Here is a 23,655-nt window from a genome sequence, read left to right as displayed (position 1 = left end):
ATAAAATGTAACTGTAAAACTGAAAATTAAAAAAGATTTTTTTAAAAGAGTTGATAAAATTAGAAATTGGGGGGCGCCTGGGTGGCTCAGTGGGTTAAGGCCTCTGCCTTCAGCTCAGCTCATGGTCCCGGGGTCCTGGGATTGAGCCCCACATTGGCCTCTTTGCTCGGCAGGGAGCCTGCTTCCTCCTCTCTCTGCCTGTCTCTCCTGCCTACCTGGGATGTCTGTCAAATAAATAAATAAAATCTTTTTTTAAAAAATTAGAAATTGGTTGAAAAAAAAAGAGAAAAAATAAAATTGAAAGACTAAAGAATAGTTGGGGGGGGTGGTGCATGAATTTTATATACTGTTTTCCCCTAGCACTGGAGTTTTGCAGTGAGTTTTGCAGTGTGATCAGTGAACTTGGTCTTGGCTGGATGTTCTTGCGGATCTTCTGGAGGAGGAGCCTATTGGGTTGATTCTCAAATGTTTTTGCCCCAGGCAGAATTGCACCACCTCTGCCAGGGTCCAGGCTAAGTAATCTGTTCTAGGGTCACTCTCTGTGGCTTTCATTCCCTAAAGGCTTTCTGCACAGCTTTAAAGGATGAGAATAAAAATGGCGGCCTCCCATTCTCCTGCCCCACAGCTGAAAGCTCAGGACCCCACTCCTCTGTGAGCCCTTAGAGAAAAGCAGTCAACCATTCCTGTCTCCCTGGTCTCTGGCTGCTGCCCTGAGCTCACCCAGCCTGTGACCGAGCATATCTATCTCTGGCACACGGCCCCATTTGGAGTCTCCAAACCCAGCAGATTACAGCAGCTCCTGTGCCACTCCTCCCAGGGAGGAAGAGGAGTCTTCCCAGTTCTGCCACTTGTTGGGCCCCTGCTTGAAAAGCAGTGATCCTAGTGTACCACGGATCATGGTTTATGGCAACCCTGAGCTGGAGCCCACTCCTCAGCTCACTCCTGCAACTGACTTCCCTGCTGCAATACCTGAGAGCTGTGCTGCACTCAGGCACCCCCAGTCTTTCTGTGACCCTGAGAGACATGAGACAACATTGTCCCAGCTTGGGTCTTACCCCCTGCTTAGCTACCTGAGTGACATCCCTCACCAGAGCAGACTTCTAAAAGTTCTGATTTTGTGCTCCACTGCTCTATCACTCGCTAGTATCTGGCTGACAGAGGTTCCCTCCCCCTGCCATCTATCTTCCCATAAATTACCTCAGATTCACCACCTTGCACAAAGTCATCCCTTTTCTATTTGTAGAGTTGCAGCTATACTTTTCTTACATCTCTGGTTGAATTTGCAAGTGTTCAGAATGAGTTGACAGCTATCTAGATGAATTCCTGGGAGCAGACAAAACTAAGGTCTCCTACTCCTCTGTCGTCTTGACTCAGACTCCAGACAAGTGGGTCTAGCCACTTAGATTTGCTGTAGTTTTCCTTTGCCACATGTTTTGAGACCTGCTACACACTGGATTTGTACCCCCATCTCTGGCCAGACTGTTCTTTGTATCTTTTACTCGTAATGGGATGGTGATGTCCTGGCATCAAAAGTTTGATATTGGGGGGGGGGGGCACCTGGGTGGCTCAGTGGGTTAAAGCCTCTGCCTTCAGCTTGGGTCATGATCCCAGGGTCCTGGGATCGAGCCCCACATCGGGGAGCCTGCTTCCCTCTCTCTCTCTGCCTGCTTCTCTGCCTACTTGTGATCTCTGTAAGTCAAATAAATAAATAAAATCTTTAAAAATAAAAAGTTTGATATTGGGGAGGAGTCAAGATGGCAAAGTAGCACGCTGAGATGACATCAGGTAGCAGGAGATCAGCTATATAGCTGATCAAACCATTGCAAACACCTAGGAATCCAAAAGGAGATCAAAGAGAAGAAAAGCAACAATTCTAGAAACAGAAAATCGATCACTTTCTGAAAGGTAGGACCAACAGAGAAGTGTATCCAAAGAGACGGAAAGATAGACTGTGGTGGGAGGGGCCGGCTCCTGGCAAGTGGTGGAACAACAGAGCACAAAATCAAGACTTTTAAAAGTCTGCTCCACCAAGGGACATCGCTCCAGAGGCTAAACTGGGGTGAAGCCCACGCGGGGTCAGCATGATCCCAGGTCCTGCGGGGTCACAGAAGGATCGGGGTGTCTGAGTGTCACAGAGCTCGCAGGTATTAGAGCAGGGAAGCTGGCTACAGAGACAGAGCTCTCAGGTCGGGATTACCTTGAACCAGTCACAGGTTGGGTGAGCTGGGAGCCCGGCCAGAGGCCAGGGAGATGGGAGTGATTGAGCTCTTTTCTCTTTTCTCCACGTTGAGGAGTGGGGACCTAAGCTCTCGGCTCCTCCAGGCTGGAGATTGAGAGGCCACCATTTTCATTCCCATCCTCCAGAACTCTACAGAAAGCATTCAGGGAACAAAAGCTCCCGAAAGTGAACCCGAGCCTGGCCCCTGATAAGGGCAGTGCAATTCCACCTCAGGCGAAGACACGAGAATCACTACAACAGGCCCCTCCTCCAGAAGATCAACAAGAACATCCAGCCAAGACCAAGTTCACTTACCAAGGAGAATAGTGGAATTCCAGAGGAGAAGAAAGCAAAGCATGGAGTTCATGGCTTTCTCCCCATGATTCTTTAGTCTTGCAGTTAATTAATTTTTTTAATTTTATTTTTTTCCTCTGCTAAATTTTTTTTAACTTTTACTCTTTCCTCTTTTAACATTTCTTTAACTAGTTTATCTTAACAATACCTTTCATAAAAAAATAATCTTTTTTGAACCTTCATTATTATAGTCATATTTTATGATTCATTGTATCTAACTTTATTTTTTGTATACACATAGGGTTTTTTCTTCTAAAAAATTTGGGGTACAACTTCTTCTAATATATCAAAGTATACCCTAAATCTAACTCGGGCTTGTTCTAGTCTCCAGCCTGAGCAAATTCTCTCCACTTTCTTTTTCTTTATTCTCCCAATCAACTTACTTTATCAACTCCTTTTTTAGAAATTAAAAAAAATTTTTTTTTTCATCTTTATAGGCATATTCCATCCTTCCATTGTGTTTACCCTTATATATGTTTTTCATTCTTTAAAATTTTGGGAGGTAGTTTCTTCTAAGAGACCACAATACTCCCAAAATTAAGTGGGTGACCCTGTTCTAGTCACCAGTCTAATATATATATATATATTTTTTCTTTTTTATATTTTTTTCTTTATTTGTTTTCCTTTTTAAACTTTTTTTTCTGAACTTCTTTTTATTCCCTTTCTCCCTCCCATGATTTGGGGTCTCTTCTGATTTGGTTAAAGCACATTTTCCTGGGGTCTTTGCCACCCTTTTAATATTTTATTTGCTCCTTCATATATTCTTATCTGGACAAAATGACGAGGCAGAAAAACTCACCACAAAAAAAAAAAAAAAAAAAAAAAAAAAAAAAGAACAAGAGGCAGTACTGAAGGCTAGGGACCTAATCAATATGGACATTGGTAATATGCCAGATCTAGAGTTCAGAATGACAATTCTCAGGTTCTAGCCAGGCTCAAAAAAGGCATGGAAGATATTAGAAAAACCCTCTTCAGAGAGATAAAAGCCCTTTATGGGGAAATAAAATAACTAAAATATATCCAAGTTTAAATCAAAAAAGCTATTAATGTGGTGCAATCAAAAATGGAAGGTTTTACTGCTAGGATAAATGAGACAGAAGAAAGAATTAGTGATATAGAAGACCAAATGACAGAGAATAAAGAAGCTGAGCAAAAGAGAGACAAACAAATACTGGACCATGAGGGGAGAATTCGAGAGATAAATGACACCATAAGACGAAACAACATTAGAATAATTGGGATTCCAGAAGAAGAAGAAAGGGGGGGGGGCAGAAGGTATATTGGAGAGAATTATTGTAGAGAATTTCCCTAATATGGCAAAGGGAACAAGCATCAAAATCCAGGAGGCGCAGAGACCCCCCCCTCAAAATCAATAAGAATAGGTCCACACCCCATCACCTAATAGTAAAATGTACAAGTCTTATTGACAAAGAGAAAATCCTGAAAGCAGCCCAGGGAAAAGAAGTATGTGACATACAGTGGTAAAAATATTAGATTGGCAGCGGACTTATCCACAGAGACCTGGCAGGCCAGAAAGAACTGGCATGATATATTCAGAGCACTAAACGAGCAAAACATGCAGCCAAGAATACTATATTCAGCTAGGCTATCATTGGAAATAGAAGGAGAGATAAAAAGCTTCCAGGACAAACAAAAGTTGAAAGAATTTGCAAACACCAAACCAGCTCTACAGGAAATATTGAGAGGGGTCCTCTAAGCAAATAGAGAGCCTAAAAGTAGTAGACCAGAAAGGAACAGAGACAATATACTGTAACAGTAACCTTACAGGCAATACAATGGCACTAAATTCATATCTTTCAATAGTTACCCCAAATGTAAATGGGCTAAATGCCCCAATCAAAAGACACAGTATATCAGAATGGATAAAAAAAACAAAACCCATCAACACGCTGCCTACAAGAAACTCATTTTAGACCAGAAGACACCTCCAGATTTAAAGTGATGGGGTGGAAAACAATTTACCATGCTAATGGACATCAGAAGAAAGCTGGGGTGGCAATCCTTATATCAGATCAATCATACTCAAAGGGTGTGTCCAACAAGAAGATCTAACAGTTTTATTTGTTTTTTTTACTGTTTCCTTTGCTGTGCAGAAGCTTTTGATTTTGATGAAGTCCCAAAAGTTCATTTTCACTTTTGTTTCCTTTGCCTTTGGAGACCTATCTTGAAAGAAGTTGCTGTGGCTGATATCGAAGAGGTTACTGCCTATGTTCTCCTCTAGGATTCTGATGGATTCCTGTCTCACGTTGAGGTCTTTTATCCATTTTGAGTTTATCTTTGTGTACGGTGTAAGAGAATGGTCAAGTTTCATTCTTCTACATATAGCTGTCCAGTTTTCCCAGCACCATTTATTGAAGAGACTGTCTTTTTTCCACTGTATATTATTCCCTGTTTTGTCGAATATTATTTGACCATAGAGTTGAGGGTCCATATCTGGGCTCTCTACTCTGTTCCACTGGTCTATGTGTCTGTTTTTATGCCAGTACCATGTTGTCTTGGTGATCACAGCTTTGTAGTAAAGCTTGAAATCAGTTTTAGATTGTTATATTTCTATTGATTCCATATGTTTGATTTTTATTTGTGTGTATATATGCCTATACACACAATCTTACTCATTTTTTTAATTTATTTTGTCTTCTGAGTATGTAAAATTACTTATAGAATAGATTATTTTTTCTTTTTTAAACTTAGTTTTATTACTTTTTAAAATTTTATTTTATTCATGAGTGTTCTGTAGTTCCTCGAGTACAGATCCTTTACCTCTTTGGTTAGGTTTATTCTCAGGTATCTTATGGTTCTTGGTGCTATAGTAAATGGAATCGATTCTCTAATTTCCCTTTCTATATTTTCATTGTTAGTGTATAAGAAAGCCACTGATTTCTGTACATTGATTTTGTATCCTGCCACGTTGCTGAATTCTTGTATGAGTTCTAGTAGTTTGGGGGTGGAGTCTTTTTGGGTTTTCTATATAAACAATCATGTCATCTGCGAAGAGAGAGAGTTTGACTTCTTCATTGCCAATTTGGATACATTTTATTTCTCTTTGTTGTCTGCTTGCTGTTGCTAGGACTTCTAATACTATGTTGAACAAGAGTGGTGAGAGCGGGCATCCTTGTCATGTTCCTGACATCATCCCTTGAGGATGATATTTGCTGTGGGTCTTTCATAGATAGATCTTATGAAGTTCAGTAATGTTCCCTCTATCTCTATACTTTGAAACATTTTAATCAGGAACAGATGCTGGATTTTGTCAAATGCTTTTTCTGCATCAATTGAGAGGACCATGTGGTTCTCCTCTCTTCTCTTATTAATTTGTTCTATCACATTGATTGATTTGCGAATGTTGAACCATCCTTGTAGCCCAAAAATGAATCCCACCTGGTTGTGGTTGGACCAGATGGACCTCATAGATATATACAGAACATTCCACCCTAAAACAACAGAATACTCATTCTTCTCAAGTGCACATGGAACCTTCTCAAGAATAGACCACATACTTGGTCACAAATCAGGACTCAACTGATACCAAAAGACTGAGATTATTCCCTGCATATTCTCAGATCACAGTGCTTTGAAACTGGAGCTCAATCACAAGGAAAAGTTTGGAAGAAACTCAAACACCTGGAAGCTAAAGACCACCTTGTTTAAGAATGCTTGGATCGACCAGGAGATCAAAGAACTTAAACAATTCATAGAAACCAATGAGAATGAACACACTTTGGTCCAAAACCTATGGGATACAGCAAAGGCAGTCCTAAGGGAAAATACACAGCCATCCAAGCCTCCCTCAAAAAACCTGAAAAATCCAGAATACACCAGCTCTCTTTACACCTTAAAGAACTGGAGAATGAACAACAAATTAAGCCAACCCCACACACCAGAAGGGAAGTAATCAAGATTGGAGCAGAGTTGATCAATGAGATAGAAACTAGAGATACAGTAGAATGCATCAATAAAACTAGAAGCTGGTTTTTGGAAAGAATCAATAAGATTGATAAACCATTGGCCAAACTAATCCAAAAGAGAGAGAGAGAGAGAAGGCCCAAATTAATAAAATTATGAATGAAAAGGGAGAGATCATGACTAACACCAAGGAAATAGAAACAATCATCAGAAATTATTATCTACAGTTATATGCCAATAAGTTAAGCAACCTAGATGAAATGGATGCATTTCATTGGAAACCTATAAACTTCCAAAACTGAATCAGGAAGAAATTGACAACCTGAATTGACTAATATCTAGTAACGAGATTGAAGCAGTGATCAAAAACCTCCCAAAAAACAAGAGCCCAAGACCTGATGCATTCCCTGGGGAATTCTACCAAACTTTCAAAGAAGAAATAATACCTATTCTCCTGAAGCTGTTTCAAAAAATTGAAGCAGAAAGAAAACTTCCAGACTCTTTTTATGAAGCCAGCATTACCCTGATCCCCAAACCAGGCAAAACCCCATCAAAAAGGAGAATTTCAGACCAATGTCCCTGATGAATATGGATGCTAAGATTCTCAACAAGATCCTAGCTAATAGGATCCAGCAGTACATTAAAAAGATTATCCACCATGACCAGGTGGGATTCATCCCTGGTCTACAAGGATGGTTCAACATTCTCAAGATCTAACAATTTTAAATATCTATGCCCCTAACATGGGAGCATCCAACTATATAAACCAATTAATAACAGAATCAAAGAAACACATCAACAATAATATAATAATAGTAGGGGACTTTAACACCCCCCCCTCACTGAAATGAACAAATCATCCAAGCAAAAGATCAACAAGGAAATAAAGGCCTTAAATAACACACTGGACCAGATGGACATCACAGATATATTCAGAACATTCCATCCCAAAGCAACAGAATACACATTCTTCTCTAGTGCACATGGAACATTCTCCAGAATAGATCACATCCTCGGTCATAAACCAGGTCTCAACTGGTATCAAAAGATTGGGATCATTCCCTGCATATTTTCAGACTCGATGCTCTGAAGCTAGAACTCAACTACTAGAGGAAATTTGGAAAGAACCCAAATACATGGAGACTAAACAGCATCCCTTTATTTTTATTTTTTTTAAAGATTTTATTTATTTATTTATTTGACAGAGAGAAATCACAAGTAGACGGAGAGGCAGGCAGAGAGAGAGAGAGAGAGAGAGAGGGAAGCAGGCTCCCTGCTGAGCAGAGAGCCCGATGCGGGACTCGATCCCAGGACCCTGAGATCATGACCTGAGCCAAAAGCAGCGGCTTAACCCACTGAGCCACCCAGGCGCCCCAACAGCATCCCTTTAAAGAATGAATGGGTCAACCAGGAAATTAAAGAATAATTGAAAAAATTTATGGAAACAAATGATAATGAAAGCACAACAGTTCAAAATCTGTGGGGCACAGCAAAGACAGTTCTAAGAGGAAAATACATAGCGATACAAGCCTTTCTCAAGAAACAAGAAAGGTCTCAAATACACAACCTAACCCTACACCTAAAGGAGCTGGAAAAAAACAACAAAGAAAGCCTAAACCCAGCAGGAGAAGAGAAATAATAGAGATCAGCACAGAAATCAATAAAATAGAAACCAACAAAACAATAGAGTAAATCAATGAAACTAGGAGCTGGTTCTTTGAAAGAATTAATAAGATTGATAGCCCCCTGGCCAGACTTATCAAAAAGAAAAGAGAAAGGGCTCAAATAAATAAAATCATGAATGAAAGGGGAGAGATCACAACTAACATCAAAGAAATACAAACAATTATAAGAACATACTATGAGCAACTCTACACCAACAAATTTGACAACTTGGAAGAAATGGATGCATTCCTAGAGACATATAAACTACCACAACTGAACCATGAAGAAATAGAAAACCTGAACAGACCCATAACCAGTCAGGAGATTGAAACAGTCATCAAAAATCTCCAAACAAACAAAAGCCCAGGGCCAGACGGCTTCCCAGGGGAATTCTACCAAACATTTAAAGAAGAATTAATTCCTATTCTTCTGAAACCGTTCCAAAAAATAGAAATGGAAGGAAACTCATTTTATGAGGTCAGCATCACCTTGATCCCAAAACCAGACAAGGATCCCATCAAAAAAGAGAATTACAGACCAATATCCTTGATGAACACAGATGTGAAAATTCTCACCAAAATACTAGCCAATAGGATCCAACAGTACATTAGAAGGATTATTAACCATGACCAAGTGGGATTTATTCCAGGGCTGCAAGGTTGGTTCAACATCTGCAAATCAATCAATGTGATACAATACATTAATAAAAGAAAGAACAAGAACCATATAATACTCTCAATAGATGCAAAAAAAAAAAAATTGACAAAGTACAGCATCCCTTCCGGATCAAAACTCTTCAAAGTGTAGGGATAGAGGGCACATACCTCAATATTATCAAAGCCATCTATGAAAAACCCACCTCAAATATCATTCTCAATGGAGAAAAACTGGAAGCTTTTCTTAAGGTCAAGAACATGACAGGGATGTCCATTATCACCACTGCTATGCAACATAGTACTAGAAGTCCTAGCCTCAGCAATAAGACAACAAAAGTAAATTAAAGGCATCCAAATTGGCAAAGAAGAAGTCAAACTATCACTCTTTGCAGATGATATGACACTCTATGTGGAAAACCCAAAAGATTCCACTCCAAAACTGCTAGAACTTGTACAGGAGTTCAGTAAAGTGTCAGGATATAAAATCAATGCATATAAAATCAGTTGCATTTCTTTACACCAACAACAAGATAGAAGAAAGGGAAATTAAGGACTCAATCCCATTTATAATTGCGCCCCAAACCGTAAGATACCTAGGAATAAACCTAACCAAAGAGACAAAGAATCTATACTCAGAAAACTATGAAGTACTCCTGAAAGAAATTGAGGAAGACACAAAGAAATGGAAAAATGTTTCATGCTCATGGATTGGAAGAACAAATATTGTGAAAATGTCTATGCTACCTAAAGCAATCTACACATTTAATGCAATCCTTATAAAAATCCCATCTTTTTTTTTTTTTCAAAGAAATGGAACAAATAATCCTAAAATTTATATGGAACCAGAAAAGACCTCGAACAGCCAAAGGAATGTTGAAAAAGAAAGCCAAAGTTGGTGGCATCCCAATTCCAGACTTCAAGCTCTATTACAAAGCTATCATCATCAAGACAGTATGGTACTGGCACACAAATAGACACACAGATCAGGGGAACAGAATAGAGAGCCCAGAAATAGACCCTCAACTCTATGGTGAACTAATCTTTGACAAAGCAGGAAAGAATGTCCAATGGAAAAAAGACAGCCTCTTCAACAAATGGTGTTGGGAAAATTGGACGGCCACATGCAGAAAAATGAAATTGGACAATTTCCTCACACCACACATAAAAATAGACTCAAAATGGTTGAAGGACCTCAATGTGAAAAAGGAATCCATCAAAATCCTTGAGGAGAACTCAGGCAGCAACCTCTTCGACCTCAGCCGCAGCAACTTCTTCCTAGGAATATCGCCAAAAGCAAAGGAAGCAAAGACAAAAACGAACTATTGGTACTTCATCAAGATCAAAAGCTTTTGCAAAGCAAAGGAAACAGTTAACAAAACCAAAAGACAACTGACAGAATGGGAGAAGATATTTGCAAACGACACATCAGATAAAGGGCCAGTATCCAAAAGCTATAAAGAACTTAGCAAACTCAACACCCAAAGAACAAATAATCCAATCAAGAAATGGGCAGAGGACAGGAACAGACATTTCTGCAAAGAAGACATCCAGATGGCCAACAGACACATGAAAGAGTGAGTGCTCCACATCACTTGGCATCAGGGAAATACAAATCAAAACCACAATGAGATACCACACCAGTCAGAATTGCTAAAATTAACAAGTCAGGAAATGACAGATGCTGGCGAGGACGCAGAGAAAGGGGAACCCTCCTATACTGTTGGTGGGAATGCAAGCTGGTGCAACCACTCTGGAAAACAGCATGGAGGTTCCTCAAAATGTTGAAAATAGAGCTAACTTATGACCCAGTAAATGCACTACTGGGTATTTACCCTAAAGATACAAGCGAAGTGATCCAAAGGGGCTCATGCACTCGAATATTTATAGCAGCAATGTACATAAGAGCCAAACTATGGAAAGAACCTTGATGTCCATAAGCAGATGAATGGATAAAGAAGATGTGGTGTATGTGTGTGTATATACACACACACATACACACACACACACACACACACACACACACACACACAATGGAATACTATACAGCCATCAAAAGAAATGAAATCTTGCCATTTGCAACAACGTGGATGGAACTAGAGGGTATTATGCTTAGCGAAATAAGTCAATTGGAGAAAAACAACTATCATATGATCTCCCTGATACAAGTAAGTGAAGATGCAACATGGGGAGTTTGGGGGATAGGAAAAGAATGAATGAAACAAGATGGGATCGGAAGGGAGACAAACCATCAGAAACTTAATCTCACAAAACAGAGGGTTGCTGGAGGGAGGGGTGTCAGGAGAGGGTGGTGGGGTTATGGACACTGGGGAGGGTATGTGCTATGGTGAGTACTGTAAAGTGTGTAAACCTGGCAATTCACAGACCTGTACCCCTGGGGCTAAAAATACATTATATGTTTATTTAAATTTTTTTTAAAAGGCAAGACTCTGAGCAGGTGTGGCCCCTGAGGTATGTTCTTATCAGAGGCAGAAAAATAGGAAAATGTGCCCACTGCCTGGGCTCAAAATTTGGGAACTTGAGGGCCCCTCTCCTCCAGCAATTGAAAGTTAAGAAGGCAGAAGTTGTAGTTTGAATTAAAAAATTCACTCATAACATCCCTGGGGTTTGATGTCAAAAATCTTAGTGATCAACAACACAGTTTTAAAGTAAGACACACACCGCTCCCTTAATGATTTTGGTGTTGTTGTCAAAAGCCAGAAAGATCTGTAAGAAAAGAGCATCAAATAAAAGAATTTACACGAGCTGTTAATTCTTCCACAACAGGAAAAAAATAGGATTACACACTCATTCAGGAACTGAAGTATAATTGTATTTCTATTCTCCATTTGAGGAAAAAAAAGAAAATATTAGTACACAATTACTCAAGCTAAATTAGTCCTGCGGACAGGGTCCATTCAAGTCTTTCTGCATCCTATCATCCTGCGCGACTGTATTTCCTTCTGAAATTACTTCAATTGTCTGGCTGTTTTAGTCTGTCTCTCAAAACAAGAATGTAAGTTCTATAAGAACAAGAGATACTGACTCTCTTCCTCTCTAACTGAATCCCCAGGACCTAAAGATTTATGGGCACATAATAGATGGTCAGTTAATATCTGCTAAATGAATTAATGGTGGGTAATTGGGTTAATGGATCTATCAGCAGATAGAGGCATGGTATCCTTTGATTTTTAGCTTTTCCCTAACACAAAATAAAAGTATAGGGGGTGGGAGGGAGAGGAGTCTGGCTGTGCAGCCCAACAATCATGATTAATCCTGTAATAATTAAACAATATCCAGACAAGAGTAGTTTTCGCCGTCTGCATTAGCTACCACATTGATCAGTCTCAGATGGGTCATTAATTCATTCACTGTGCTTCTTTGGTATTGATTTTTTGTCATTCTCAAATACAACTTTTCCTTTAACTTACCATTAACTTGTGCATCTTTCTATCCCATGGCTCTCACAGGGGCACTGGAGGAAAATATGCTACTTTAACTAAATTAACTAGGATTCTGGCACCAAATGTTAGAATTACCCAGCCTTTTCCCATGCATAGGGGTGGTCCAATATTGCACAACTGTTCTTTAGAACAAAGCCAGCATAGAACAAGATTTCAAGGGCCACTTGTATGTTTTATATGAGCCTCTGGGGTAGGATCGTTTCATTTGTCTTGGAAATCTCTCTTTCTCATCTCAAGAGAGCAGCCTTTGGTTAGGACCCTGGAATTGAACACAGTGGGTTATGTCTCCAACTTTGAACAGCCCCCATCATTTCAGGAGCAGCTGGACAATGAGAACCACACTGAAAAAGGAAAATGATTCTGGAACCTCCTAATTCCAAATAACAGTGGGTCGTGTTTTGTTTCCCAAGTCCCGGACAGTATTTCTCTGTGTCCTTCGTTTGGGTCATGGGTACCTCACCTTATTTGACCCCTTCCACAACCCAGCACCAACAGTTAGAAGGTTTTTATCCTTTCATTAAGCTTTTGGCTAATTGTAATCAGTAAATGATCATCACATGATTCCCTCAAATTAAAAAAAAGAGCATAGATTTAAGTGCATATATCTGATAATGACCTTCCAATTAGTAACCAAGGGAAGTGTTTCTACTTCTTCCTTGGTGGTGGTCCCTTCATGGCATGGACCCCTGCTATCCCTGGACCTTGGCCTCTTCCTGTCTGACCAGCCCCTGTCTTCACCCTCCCAGAGCCTGTTTGCAACAGCAGGAGGAAGTGGGGGGCTTCTGTGTCTGCCAAACTTCCTCACCCTTTGATGGTTCTGGCCTGGATGGACAGTGGCATTTTGAAGGTGTGACTATAATTACTGTTGAGCAGGTGACTGATCAGGTAGGCAGGAAACATCCATTAGTTTCCAATTTTTCAATTTCAATTAAGAAGGTGTGTCATTTTGGAATACCATTTTTTTTTTTAATCTTTCAAGGAGAGAAGCAATTCTGTATCATTTCCGCCCAGGGCACAACCTGGTGGTGTGTTGTGCAGTTGGGCCCAGGGCAGCAGCTCCTCGGTGGCGTGAGTCACAGTGAGGGCAGCCTCCATAGGCTCTGCGGTCCCTCTACCAGTCCCCCACCCACGTGCTAGTCATCCTCTCCTGCACGCACCAACGTTTCCTCTCCTATCCCCAACCTTCCAGTCTTCAGCTTGGACAGAGCCCAGGAAAGATCTGACCTTGTTTTCCAGGTCCCATAATTCTGCATGCCCAAAATATGTTAATATAAAAATACCATATGGTTTCACTCATATGTAGAACTTAAGAAACAAAACAGATGAACATATCAGGGGAGCGGGAGAAAAAAGAGCAAAAGAAACCATAAGAGACTCTTAACTATGGAGAAGCAACTGAAGGTTGATGGAAGGAGATGGGTGGGGGATGGGCTAGTTGGGGGATGGGCATGAGGGAGGGCACTTGGTGTGATGCGCACGGGGTGTTGTACGTAAGTGATGAATCCCTAAATTCTACTCCTGAAACCAGTATTACACTGTATGTTAACCAACTAGAATGTAAATTAAAAAATTGAAATTAAAAAGAAAGAAACGATCAAACCATAGACATTATGTACGTGAAGCACGCTTCACTTCCTCTTCCCGTCTGCTTCTCATTATGACTGTGAGCCTTGGCGGTAATTGAATCTTGAGGAGAGAACTCACGTTAGTTGTGTTGAACAATTAACAGAACGTCTTGTAAACTTGATTAGAAACTCATGTGTGCTTTTCCTTGGCACAATTCCTATTATTTTTCCCTTTTGAGTATCATTATGGACTTTTGACTCTATGTATAGGCTCAACTTGCTTCGTTTGACCACAATTACTGTTTTTAGGATGGTAGTTGTCCCTTTGTGGTCTTTGTGGACCCTCCATGGTTCAAAATACATCTTTTTAACACTACCTTAGCCATCTCCGAGAGTCTTTGGCAAAATGTTTCCTTTCTCTTTTTGAATTATGAATTTTTCTTGTTCCTAAGCCTAGCATAGCAACTCTTCTTGGAATCGTGATTTTTAAAATTAATTTTATTTAATTTATTTAAGCAAATTATGCATGAGAGACTAAAATCTGGCCTCCTGGAGTGCGCATTTGATGGCCCCACTGGCTGTTGTTGCAAGTGGAGCAATGCCAGAGGGCACCTTGGCCATGGAGTGAAATGACAAATCATTTCAAGACACTTGACGGGATGTATAAATAAGGCCACAAAAGCCTTGCCTTCTACATGTCGATGACCAAACCAGAGCAGATAAAGACCAAACACTGCAGTTTCGAGCTGATGGCCAGTTGCAGAGGGTGTCTGTGAGCACCAGCACATGGGGTCAAAGGCAATGACATCAGCACTTAGGAAAGAAGTCTCAGAGATGGGAGATGGGGTGCACTGACCGATAACCCATCTGGCACTGGGTGAACATTTTCATCACCATTCGAGGGCCCCCAAGGCACAGATGCAAACTGAAAGTGTTTCTGGGAATTAGGTTAACTGTGTGATCAAGGTGATCCTCTGAAGAGTCCTGACCCTCCCTCTAGCCCTGGTGTGAAGCACAACTAGTTTCTGATGGGAAGGATGGAGGACAGAGCCATGCCTTACCAACTTCTCTTCCCAGCTGCTCTCTGGCTCTTCAAAGACCCTGTTATTGTCCTCCTGGGACTAGCAGAGACTCCATCTGATGTCACCAGCCAGGGTCTGGGTGAGAAAGAGCCACTGGAAGATGCAATCAATTTCTTTTTGACCATGTGGCTATCATGATCCCTTTTGCTTGTAGGCAGTGAAGGGCTTCGTCACTGCAGTAAGAGAACAGATGTTCTAGACCTCAGCTGTCACTGCACATGAGAGCTGTGCCCGCTCTGGGACACCTGGCCATCTTCCACATCCTCACCTCTTTCTTAGCAGGTTAAGGACGTGGTGGGGGGGGGGGGGGGGGGGGGACATGGGAACTGCCTGACCTATACTGGGCCACAGGCCAAATGAGCGCCTTATTCCCACATCTCCTCTCCAGCTCCCTTCGTTCCCTCTTTTTAATCTACAAAGCAGATTTGCGCTCCACAGAAATCTGGGCAGCCGACTGGCATTCTCTTCATTTCCTTGTCCCCATCCCAACCCTGTTTTCATTCGTGAAAGGTCCCGGCGGGGTCTCTTTGCTAAACTAAAGGCCATCTGGTCCGTGGGATCAAGTATGTCCCCAAGGGGACGGCAGCACTGCAGACACAGACGGAACTCTCCCTTCCTAAGGGGCAGACATTAAGAACGTTGTGTCTCGCCTTTGAGGGCATAGTACTTCGTGGAGAGGGGAGTTATTTAATTAAAACAGAGCAAACTTTTTCACTACCAGGGTTGGGAAATGTACCCACTGAGAGATTTCAAAAGCAGTCAGCCACGTTTGGGGTGATTTTTTATATGTAATGTAACATGTGGTGTGAAATGTAATGTATTTGTAGTGTGTGTGTGTGTGTGTGTGTGTGTGTGTGTGTGTGTAGAGAGAGAGAGAGAGAGAAAGAACAAGAACAAAATTAATTCACAAGATAAGGCAAATCGGATTTGATTCAGCAAGCACAGTCAGTTTGCACACAAAATGCTTGGGGGAGCAGAGATAGCTTCTTTCCAGTTTTGACATTTCTGACACACGCCAGAAAAAGAAGGTGCTAAGGTGGGGTTCGCACCTTGACTCACTGGCTTTGCTCCACTCGTTACTATGAAGCCTTTAAGCAAGAAACCAGATCCATGTGCTCACAAACGGAAAAAATGTTGAAAAAGCACGTTGCCAACCGCGAGGCATGGCTCTCAGGCCGCAGAACGTAAACGAGCCAGAAAGGGAGCCTGTTGTTCTCTGACGTGGCTTTTCATGTCCAGCCCTCGCTCTGGCAGGTGGTGGAAAACTATACCCTGCCAACTCCAGGCAAGCCTGATCGCTTCAGTTTCTCTCAGAGAATTCCGGTCAATCAGGGCATTTGCACTCTCCTGCCCTGGCCTCCCCAGAGAGGAGACTTGGGTCTCTGGAGCCTCCCTCGTGCCACGGCCAAGAATGCAGGTCCCCTCTCCTCCCAGACTCTCGGATTTGTTTTGAAGGGTCAGACATCCCACCAGCCAGAGCGGGGACAGCTGGTTCTCCTCCAATATCCATTGTCACCACTTCCTTGGTAATGAAACCCCAGCTTTATGTGAGGTCCACATGCCCCCTGGTTTCCTGTTCTCTCTAGATGTGCTGCTGGCTGGTGAGACACCGGGCCTAAAGGAAGACATTCCTCCTCCTTGTCCCCCGTCTCCTGTGATGCATATACGCGCGGTAGGGGTGGCTGTAACCAGTGACTTCCAGAAGCCACCTGGGGAGGGAAGTCCTGCCCAGCACAGCAGTGAACCAGCGGCATCGGCCCCGCTCTGTGCCACTGCACCAGCTCTGGGGGCATCCTCCAACTTCTTAAACGTGAGAAAGAAATAAACTTCTATCTTGTCAAAGACCCTGATATTTGGAAGATTCTGGTAACTCAGAGGCAAACTTAAGCCAGACTTCACCACCTTGGGAGCCAGTGCAGAATAGGGGGCCAGACCCCAGAACGTGTTCTCTAAGACCAGCACCTAGCCCTGCAGCTTTTCCCTCCGTGGCCCTCCCGGCCCAGAGCACTGTTGTCTCTTCCGCTGATGGGCGGGAGATGCCTTCTGTCCTGTCCTGAATCTCCAGCACCCTGAGCAGACAGCCTAGGTGCCAAGACCCACATCTTTTGCTTTCTGGCTTTACTGTGACAGCTCAGCGTGGAGCGAGAGCTGCTGTTCATGGCGGCCAGAGTTGGGGTGCAGAAGGGGCGTGGGGGAAATGCACATTCTTCGTGCTCCCAGACTCAGCTTGCCCGATATTCCCAATATTCCCCGCTGCTCCGGTGTTGAGAGGCAGGATGGGGACTCAGCCCGCTCTAAGCAGCGCCCCCCGGTGTGAGGTCAGGTGGGGAGTGAGCAGCTGATGCTCCCTCCATAGGGTTCGGCCAGATGGTGGGTTTTGAAGTGATTTTCTTTGTGTGTGTATGTTTCTTGGTGTTTTTAAGTTTTAAAAATCAAGAGTCAGTATTCAGGAAAGGTGCAGTTTGAGAATTGTGGAGAACTTCCACAGCCCTCGCCAATGGGGTCCAGAAGATCTAAAGTCAAGGCCCAGATCTTTGCTTTATTAGCACAAGCCACTTACCATCTCTGAATTTAGCTTTCTTAATTTTGAAATGCAGATAATAATATCAGCTTTAAAATGTTGCCTTGGGGCACCCGGGTGGCGTCTGACTCTTGCTCTCAGCTCAGGTCGTGATCTCGTGGGTCTTGGGATCAGGATGCTTGCTCAGTGGGGAGTCTGCTTGAGATTCTTGCTCCCTCTCCCTCTGACCCCCATCAAATAAATCTTAAAAAATAAAAATACAATAAATAAAATGTTATTGCCATGACTGAATGAGCTCCTGTCTGTGAATGCATCTTATAAATGACCTTTTGAAAGGTGTCTTTGTACGAAGCCTAACCCCACGTCTCTGATTTGCTCTGGCGACATCTGAGAACATCAGGCATTCAACCTTCACATTCACAGAGGACATAGAGGTGGAGCAGACACTAGGACACAACCAGGCACAGGGAGGGAGCTGGTCAGATAGCTCGGTTTCCTCTCCAGCTAGAGACAGTTGACTCCCATGTACGATAGAGATGCAGGGCCCATGTTACATGGAGCCTGATGGGGTGTCCCCAGGTGGTGCTCTTCAGCTTTCCATATCCTTCTCACCACATCCTCAGAGCCTCCTGGAGGTGGGCGCCAGGAGGACACAGAGGCTCGGACAGTTAAAGAGCTTGCTTCCATCCACAAAATCAGCAGATGGTGGAGGAGATGTGGGAACCCCTTCTGGGTCGTAGCAGAGTCCGGGCTCGTCCCATGACTTCATGTCGCCTCACTAAGGCACCATGTCCTAGGCGCAAGGCTGGAAGTGGGGCTTCCTGCCCTTCCATCACACCCGCCCCTCTTGGGCAGCGTCCCAGGACCTCCAGGCCCCACTTGCTTTTACGTGATGAGTGGCGCCATCCCCATCACTTGAGGACCAATGTGTGGTTTCCCTTCTTCCGTCTCCCCTTCTGCCATCTCAGTGATTGGCCTTCAAGACCCACAGTATGAAATCTCTAAAGGTTGCATGTTAGGCACTGAAGACATGTTTGGGGCAGGGCTGGGGAGGTGATTTTCCAGATCCTCCTCATGTCCCTCCATCCGCTGAGAAGCTCAGCTGCCTTGCTCCTCCACGCCCACCAGCACAACCTGACTCACCTCCCAAGGCGCTCCTGGAAGCTCCTGGTCGGGCCATTGGAAGCGTAGCCTGCCTGCAGCTGTCTGCGGGCTTTTCTGAGAGCCCGGGATGACTGAGGCACACAGCAGGCGCTCATCACATGTTTGCTGAACTCATAGTACCCCATAACATTGCCCCCCAGAGGAGGAGTCCAGGGGCCTCACTCCAGGTCCTCACAGGAGGTTCTGACACTTGTGTCACACCTTCCCAGCTCTCCCAGTCCTTAGACATCACCTGTCTCCGTGACCGACTTCTCTCCACCTTCACACTATCTGACAAAGCCCTCCTCCACCCTCGCTCCGTCTGGATTGACCGTGGCTCCACACGGAGGGCGGCGAGGAGAGAAGACAGCCTGTGCCTCTCGTGACAAGACAGGCAACATTTAAATACACTTTCTGTAGGTGGGCTCCACTTAAAACCTGGTCACCAGGACCAAGCCTCCCCGCCCCCACCACTCCCAGGAGAGCAGGAGGAGGAGGCTCCCCAGCGCCCCCCCCCCCTCAACACACACTCTCTCTTCTTTGTCTAAAGCCTCTTCAGAAGTTTCATCAGAGGCTAAGAAAGATCAGAGAGGACATGTAAGCAAACAGTTTGAAGTCCACAGTTTACATATTTGTTACCAGTGAAGAGTTTATATGTTATGGTCGGAAAGATAAGATATTGGGGAAGAGACTTGCTGGAGAGAAACAGAAATGAAGCACTGGTCCCCTCCATGTATCCAGATGGGTTTTAAAATAGAATTCAGAAGACATGGCTTCGACATGGCTTCGACATGGCTTCCCTTCCCTTCCGTTCCCATCAAGTGCAAAGCTTCAGGTTCCAAGTAACCCATGTCCATTCTCAAAGGAAGACCAAATGCTGCTTAGACCTGACCACCATGGTTTCATGTCCTGGAGACCGTCACTGAGCTTAGCCCATTAGGCCAGAAGTGTTTGTAGCACAAGCACCTGTCTTTCACCTGGCCTCCCATTCACATTAGAAGCTCTGTTTCCCCATGTGCTCTGAAGGCTGGCTATCATGCTGTTTGGTTTATCTCACAGGTAAAGAAATTTTAATATAAACCTTCTGGTGTACTCGAAGAACAAAATCACTTCTTCGACCAGAACAGGAACTATTTATAACTCACAGTAAATGGAACTCCTTTTGATGTATTTACTAGAATATTTTGCAGTTGGCCTAGGAGTTAAGCTTCTAGAATCCCCAACAAGAACAAAAACCAAGAGTGAAATCAAATACAATATTCCTGGAGCAAAGGGGACAAAAACTGCTTCCTAAAAAGGTTACAGTTCTAGCCTTCAGAAAAGGATCATATTTCCAACATGATTCAGGTACGGTTTGCAGGAAGTGCAGCCATATTTGAAAACGAAGTGCCCTTCAAGAAGGCAACATATTAAAATACTTTTGCCAAGATAGATACTATAGATACAATGACATTTGCTTTCAAATAATGAATAAAACAACACTGCCTTTAGGAAACCAGTGACAGAGGCCTCTTTTATAGTAATATTAAATTCTATTGGATCTTCCAAATGTTTCAGATAATTAAGTAACTGGTAACCACCGACAGTTCTCGCCAGGAAAAGTACGTAGATAAAAGATAGGGCTTTGGGAAATTTCAAAGAAAGAAAATAAAGCAAAGCACATTTAGTGTTCTTCAGGCTATTGGTTCAGCGGCAGGCGAGTGTGAGGACGAGCACAGAGAAACCAGGGTTTCTTTTCTTCAGATGAAAACCCTTATCTTCCTCTCGGCCACTCAGGCCCCGTGAAGCATCTCTCTCAGCTGCCGGCACATTCTGAAGTTTGGATCTGAAGGTAAATCGTGTTTTCTTTGGGCTTTGCTATCCTGTAGCAGCCAAAAATAAAAGTGAAAGTTAAACAGTCAATGTTTTGATTAAGAAACTATTGCAGGGATCCTGAGGGGCTCAGTTGGTTAAGTGTCGGACTCTTGGTTTCAGCTCAGGTTATGATCTCAGGGTCGTGGAATCAGGCCCCGTGTTGGGCTCGAGCTTAGCTCGGAGTCTGCGTAAGACTCTTCCTCCCTCTGTCCCTTCCCCGTGCTCTCTCTGTCAAATAAATAAATCTTTAAAAAAAGAAAGAGAGAGAGAGAGAAGGAAAGAAGGAAAGAAACTATTGCCAAAAAAGAAAGAGAAAAAAAGAAAGAAGAAACTATTGCAAAGTTGTCTGTGGAAATAAATCTCAAAACAAAAGGTTTCCTGTCTTGCTAATTCAACGGACGAATGGATAAGGAAGATGTGGTCCACATACACTATGGAGTATTATGCCTCCATCAGAAAGGACGAATACCCAACTTTTGTAGCAACATGGACGGGACTGGAGGAGATTCTGCTGAGTGAAATAAGTCAAGCAGAGAGAGTCAATTATCATATGGTTTCACTTATTTGTGGAGCATAACAAATAGCACGGAGGACATGGGGAGTTAGAGAGGAGAAGGGAGTTGGGAGAAATTGGAAGGGGAGGTGAACCATGAGAGACTATGGACTCTGAAAAACAATCTGAGGGGTTTGAAGTGGCAGGGGGGGTGGGAGGTTGGGGTACAAGGGGGTGGGTATTAGAGAGGGCACGGATTGCATGGAGCACGGGTGTGGTGCAAAAACAATAAATAGTTATGCTGAAAATAAATTAAAAAAAATTTTTTTTTAAATCTCAGAACAAAAGATGAAAATGAGATTAGCAAGCAACAGAGGCCAGCAGAGGGCGGTCTCAAGAATAAGCATGTGTCTATGGACAAATTGTACTGAAACGGCTTAAAATCTGCTAATCAACATTAGCTCTCTGTCAGCAACTAGAAAATGTGTTTACAGTTAAAATAGAATGTTTGTTCCTTATCAGTAGTGAGACACCCATAATTTCTCAAAGTCAGGTTTAGTTAGCACTTAAATGCACTTGGTTGGCGGAGTTTATTAAAAGCACAGATTTCCTGGGTCCCACCCTTCATTTACTGAGTCAAAAACCTTAGAAGATGGCCCAGGAATCTGCATTTCAGTAAACTTCTTTTTTTTTTTTTTTTAAGATTTTATTTATGTATTTGACAGAGAGAAATCACAAGTAGATGGAGAGGCAGGCAGAGAGAGAGAGAGAGGGAAGCAGGCTCCCTGCAGAGCAGAGAGCCCGATGCGGGACTCGATCCCAGGACCCTGAGATCATGACCTGAGCCGAAGGCAGCGGCTTAACCCACTGAGCCACCCAGGCGCCCAGTAAACTTCTTTTTTTGGTGATTCTCCCGCATACCAAGTTTTGAGACTCACCAAGGAGTTCACACAAGATGTGAGAAGAATGGAGAAAACCTCAGACTTATTGAGCACCTACTTTGTGCCAGGCGATCGCTTGGTCATCTACTTTATCTTAAAATAATAAAATGTCATCTACTTTATCTTCAATAAAAAATAAAATGTCACCTACTTTACCTTACTGCATTTTCCCAGCAACCCTCCGAACTGAGTACTAGTGTGGCTCTTTCTCAGGCAAGGAAGTTCACTCTCTGTGAGTTTCAGCAACATCCCCAAAGTCACATGGCCACATGGATGACTGGATTTGAGTCCACATCTCTCTGATGCCACAGACCATTGTCTCTCCTCATCACAGGGACACATGTGTCTTTCCTATGGAATCCACAGAGTGAGCCTGGAAGGGGAGCTAAGTGGCCACCTCCTCGAGCACTGTTTATGCCTTTCCTTTCTTACCACTTTAAGAGTAGCATCTGAGGGGCACCTGGATGGCTCAGTCCGTTAAGTGTCCGACTTGCTTTCAGCTCAGGACGGGCTCGAGGTCATGGGATCCAGCTCCCGTTGGGCCGCGTGCTCAGCAGAGAGTCTGCTGGAGCTTCTATGCGTCTCCCTCTGGCCCTCACCCCCCATACTCACTCTCTCTCTCTCAAAAAAAAAACAAAAAATGAAAAAAGAAGCATCTGAGACTCCATTAAAGCACTTGTCCCTGGTACAGGAATGAATGTTTAAATTGTTCTCCTTTGTAAAGAGAGTCACTAAAGAGTGTGAACCAACAATTGTTGAAAGGACAGAAGATTGATTTAAAAAACATTCCCAACACAGAGCAGTTCACTCCAGGGATGAACTAGGGACTCGGTCCTCGGTCAGTCAGCATCTCAGACACCGATTCTCCATCCCACAGTTTAGAACAGATAACCGCCCACTAAAAACACGTAATTGTGCTCTCTAGTCTCTCCTTACCCAAAGCCACTGGTTGTTTGTCTTTCTCTCTCCAGCAACTCTGGGACTAATAAAAAATGCAACCATACCTGCAAAGCTCCTACACCCTTAAGACCAAGAGAGGACATGGAGGCACGCGGCCCCGAGTCTCTGAGCACCGTGGGCTTACCTCCCAAGGTTCTCCGCATCTTCAATGGTCTCTGGCAAGGTGACACCTTTGGTCTCAGGAAGAAGCAGCGTCATTCCCCCGGCAACCAGGCCCAACACCGCTTCAAAGGAAACAGAGTTTACACAGAGCCCTTAGAGCACAGCCAATGGCATTCCGAGGGATGCCAGCCGCTAACTAAAGGGCTGGTGGTAATGAACCTGGTTTTTAGAAGTCAGGAGCATCTCGGGAAAAAGTTGAACAATAGGATTACTGGGAAAATGTCAGAGTAAGAATAGGGAATATTGCCTTCATTTTACTTCTATGTAAATTCTACCATAACTGATGTTTAAGTATTAGGAAATTTATTTATTATTATACATAATATGTATTATATTGATTTTAGTGACTGTATATAAAATGATACATACTAGATAATTATATTATAATGTATTATTTTAATATATAATACATATTATAGCTACTATAAACTATAAAATATACTATAGTTACTATATGTTAATATTCTATTACTATATATGATATGAAGCATAAAGAGTACATTTTGGCCAGGGTGGGCCACTCTTGTTTCTCCCTCCCCTTTCCTCCCCCCTTCTTCCCCCCCCATCCTATTTCTCTCCCCTCTCTCCTTCTCCCACTCCTTGGTGGGTCTGCCTGGGGCGCAGCACAGCAGCTCTCCGCACACAGACAGCAGTTT

The 23,655-nt window shown here is 43.1% G+C and overlaps 1 protein-coding gene across 2 annotated transcripts in view; it reads right to left on the bottom strand.

The window, feature by feature from the left end:
• Positions 1-19,740: 19,740 nt before the first annotated feature.
• Positions 19,741-23,655, bottom strand: part of LOC132018442 (solute carrier family 22 member 1-like) — a 28,398-nt gene continuing 24,483 nt past the window's right edge. For both annotated transcript variants that reach the window (XM_059401379.1, XM_059401380.1), the window contains 2 exons: positions 22,962-23,061; positions 19,741-20,451 (listed from right to left, as the gene is read on the bottom strand). In XM_059401379.1, coding sequence (XP_059257362.1) covers positions 20,385-20,451; positions 22,962-23,061 — 167 coding nt within the window. In that variant the 3' untranslated portion in view covers positions 19,741-20,384. The remainder of the gene's footprint in view (positions 20,452-22,961; positions 23,062-23,655) is intronic.

The sequence above is a fragment of the Mustela nigripes genome, chromosome 5 (genome assembly GCF_022355385.1).
Source record: "Mustela nigripes isolate SB6536 chromosome 5, MUSNIG.SB6536, whole genome shotgun sequence".
Lineage (NCBI taxonomy): Eukaryota > Metazoa > Chordata > Mammalia > Carnivora > Mustelidae > Mustela > Mustela nigripes.
This window is presented reverse-complemented; position numbering and strand designations above follow the sequence as displayed.